This window comes from Helobdella robusta (genome assembly GCF_000326865.2).
Source record: "Helobdella robusta unplaced genomic scaffold HELROscaffold_15, whole genome shotgun sequence".
Taxonomy (NCBI): Eukaryota; Metazoa; Annelida; class Clitellata; order Rhynchobdellida; family Glossiphoniidae; genus Helobdella; species Helobdella robusta.
Genome location: NW_008703839.1, coordinates 1,817,964 through 1,821,464, shown reverse-complemented (window position 1 = coordinate 1,821,464; position 3,501 = coordinate 1,817,964). Strand labels below are relative to the sequence as shown.

Sequence of the window (3,501 nt, the reverse complement as noted above, 5' to 3'; positions counted from 1 at the left end):
ATCATTTGCATCCTGACGACGAAACAATGGCTGCAACAAGAGCACCAATCCATTCATCATCAATCGCCAGCCTGTTCGTCTGTCAGACATTGAAAAGTTTAACAAGTTTAATCCAATATTTATCCAATGCTTATCTCCATCAAAGATTCATCAAGAATTATTCAACTTTCCATTCATTGTACTTTTTATTTCAATTAATATTTAATCACTATTGAATTTTGAGAAAATTATTTGATAATAAATAACATTAAAAATACTTTAAACTAATTTTTCCAAAATTAATGAAAACCAAAAAGCTGATGAATTATTCGAAGTTGGGTACGGAAGTTGCACGAATTCATAATTTTGCTCGCACACCTCTTTAACTAAATGGTGCACGAATATTCCAGGAAGCACGTTAAAGAGTTTATAAAAACTAATGTAGCTAAATTTTTTTAATATCTCATAACATTTTGAAGATAAGTGAAGGTTGGCAGTCGCATCTTGCAGCGGCTGTTGAATAATTGGATGAGGATCATTTAAGAACGACATGCAACTTTTTTAGCATTTATGCATGTTTCAACTTCAAACAAACTATAAAAACATACAAAAATATTTCTCTGAGTTAATGACCGATTTGGCAAATGTTTTCGATTTTTTGTAATTTTTAAAGTTATTTTTTTACAACTCTGATAGATCGGGCTTTACAAGATTTCATGGTAATTTGAATGTGTTTCGACCTCTTCTTCATATTAACTACTGAGATTGTTAGGAGAAGAAATTATTTTCCCTCATTTTTTCAATAAATTGTATTTAGTTCTTATTTAAAAATTTAAAATACCCTTTCCCTTCACATCATTTCCAAAACATTTTCATTCCCACTGGCGTTTAAATATTTTAAAATTTTGAAAAAACTGTGAATAGAGAACAACACTTTTTCAAATAAAGAGCTAAAATAAAGAGCTAAAAAAATTGTAGAAAGAGGAGAGTGGAGTTTATTAGGCACGTCTGGCACGTACGTTCCTCCCTTTACACTGGATAACTTCGCTGCTGTCAGAATCGCACTGACGAGAACATGACATAAATTCCTAAGTGCCTGTCACTTCGCCTTTATGTATTTGTTAATTTGTCTTTATATGTGCTCCAATATGTGCACGTATGTTCGTTCGTTCGTTCGTTTGTTCGTTCGTTTGTTTGTTTGTTGTTTGCACATGTGTTTCAAAGCGTAAACAACTTAAAACAAGCAATGATGAATTCAACGAAATGGAATAAATTTTAATCCACGATTAATTTTAGTTTGAAGGAACCTTCGTGATATGAATGAATTATAAAATGTACCTTTTAAGAATTCCGTCGGTCATTTTATCGGATGCAGAAAATTTGTTTGTTAAAAATTTTCCAGTAAAATCTATCGGTATTCAACGTTTGTACGCCGATGTTTTCAATTTCAAATTACATCCTTCCTTACTTTTTCATTGAATTTATTAAAGACTGTATTTGCGTCAAACATGGCAACACAAATGGTCATGACAACCTTATAGTTGCAACAACCACACCTGCTTGTTCACCAACACTTGTTTGCCCACCCCACCTGTTTGCCCCCCACACTAGTTCGTCCACCTACACTTGAGTCTGTTCGTTTGGAGTTCCGAAAAACAAACAGAATGAAATTTGCTGATACGTCACTTAGGAGGCTGACTTACAATTCTTACTTAATTGGGCTAAAAGCCAACATGACATTTCCCATTATTGCAACATAAACATCGTCATCACGTGATCCTCCTTGCAGTAATTATCATCATCATCGCTATGGTCATTAACGTTTTGTTCAGAAATTTGTTTGCACTGTCTTTATCGTCATCATCATCATCATCATCTTTCCAATTATCACCACCATCACCTACACCATCATCATCATCATCTTCATCGTCATCTTCATCATCGTCGCCATGCTCATTTACACTTTGTTCAAAATTTATATATTAAATTAATAAAACTAAATGGCAGAAGATAATATTTGGACCTGTTCAGTGTTTAAATTTTAAGGAAGCGTCATCATTATTTCCAACCATCATCACCATCATCATCACCATCACCACCATCATCACCACCACCACCATCATCACCATCACCACCATCATCACCACCACCACCATCATCACCACCACCACCATCATCACCATCACCACCATCATCACCACCACCAACACATTCGAACTTCATCAGAGTCACCATCAAACCCCACCAAACATTGCACAAAGACTCGGTGATAAGTTCATTGCTTCGAAGCCGATGTTTCATTTCTGCCAGCGATGCAACTGAATTTATCGGCCAAATGAATCTCATTACATACTTCCACAGCCGGGAAAATGTTCCAACGACAATCCCAACAATGGTTTCTCCATCTCCAACAACATCTACACGTGCTGATTGTGATGATGATGATGATGATGCTCTTGACGACGACGACGATGATGAGGATGATGATGATGATGAGAATGATGATGATGATGATAGGGTTGTTGTGATGATGATGATTATGGCGATGATGTTGATGATGATGATATTTATTATTATTATAATTATTATTATTATTGTTATTATTATTATAAGAATGTTGATTATGACGGTTATAGATAGTTATAGCAATGCCATCATCACATCATCACATCATCACAGTTCATCATTAGTCGCACCTCAACTTGCAAGACTAACTTTACACTTCTCAAAAGTTTCAATTAAAATACAATTTTTATTACTTAACATTTTCCAATTTTTTAAAAATATCGTTATCACAAATTATTTTCATGACCATCATCATCATCATCATCATTATTATTATTATTATTATTATTATTATTATTATTATTATTATTATTACTTTTATTATTTATATTATCATTAGCGTTGGTGTTGTTGCAGTTGTTGTTTATGTTTTTGCATTGTGGTGTGGTTATTATTATTACTATTATTATTACTACTATTATTACTATTATTAATATTATTATTACTATTATTAATCAAGTATTTTATATCATCACTCGATGAAGTTATCTCCTACCCTACCACCATTGAACACCTGCATGAGACCTCACTTGCAATCGAACCAAACTAACCGCCGATAAATAAGTCCAATCTGCTGACACTGCTGAGTTTAACAAAAATCAGTAAAGAGTGATGTAACTAATAAAATTAGAAATCATCGTTCAGCATTGCCACCACCATCACCACCATCATCGTCCTCACCCCCCATCATCGTTTTTACTATCATAAATCAGCACGAACATCTACCTTCATCATCTTGTTTTGGAGCCGTCAACCTAATTTATTTCGTCATTTTCAGCATCATCACCATCCTCATCATCATCTCCATCCTCATCATCATCACCATTCTCATCATCATCACCATCATAGTGATCCTCATCATCGTCATCGTCATGATACAGGACAGCTTTGCATGATGACGTAGCCAACCGCAATATGCACCCACACAGCACCACAGAGTGCAAACCCACCCACTCA

At 34.4% G+C, this 3,501-nt stretch overlaps 1 protein-coding gene across 1 annotated transcript in view; it reads right to left on the bottom strand.

Moving 5' to 3' along the window:
- Nucleotides 1-258: 258 nt before the first annotated feature.
- Nucleotides 259-3,501, bottom strand: part of HELRODRAFT_169326 (hypothetical protein) — a gene marked incomplete at both ends in the record, with an annotated part of 3,991 nt that continues 748 nt past the window's right edge. Inside the window, 3 exons of the mRNA XM_009015156.1 lie at nucleotides 259-492; nucleotides 2,212-2,405; nucleotides 3,059-3,127. Of these exons, the coding sequence (XP_009013404.1) occupies nucleotides 259-492; nucleotides 2,212-2,405; nucleotides 3,059-3,127 (497 nt within the window). The remainder of the gene's footprint in view (nucleotides 493-2,211; nucleotides 2,406-3,058; nucleotides 3,128-3,501) is intronic.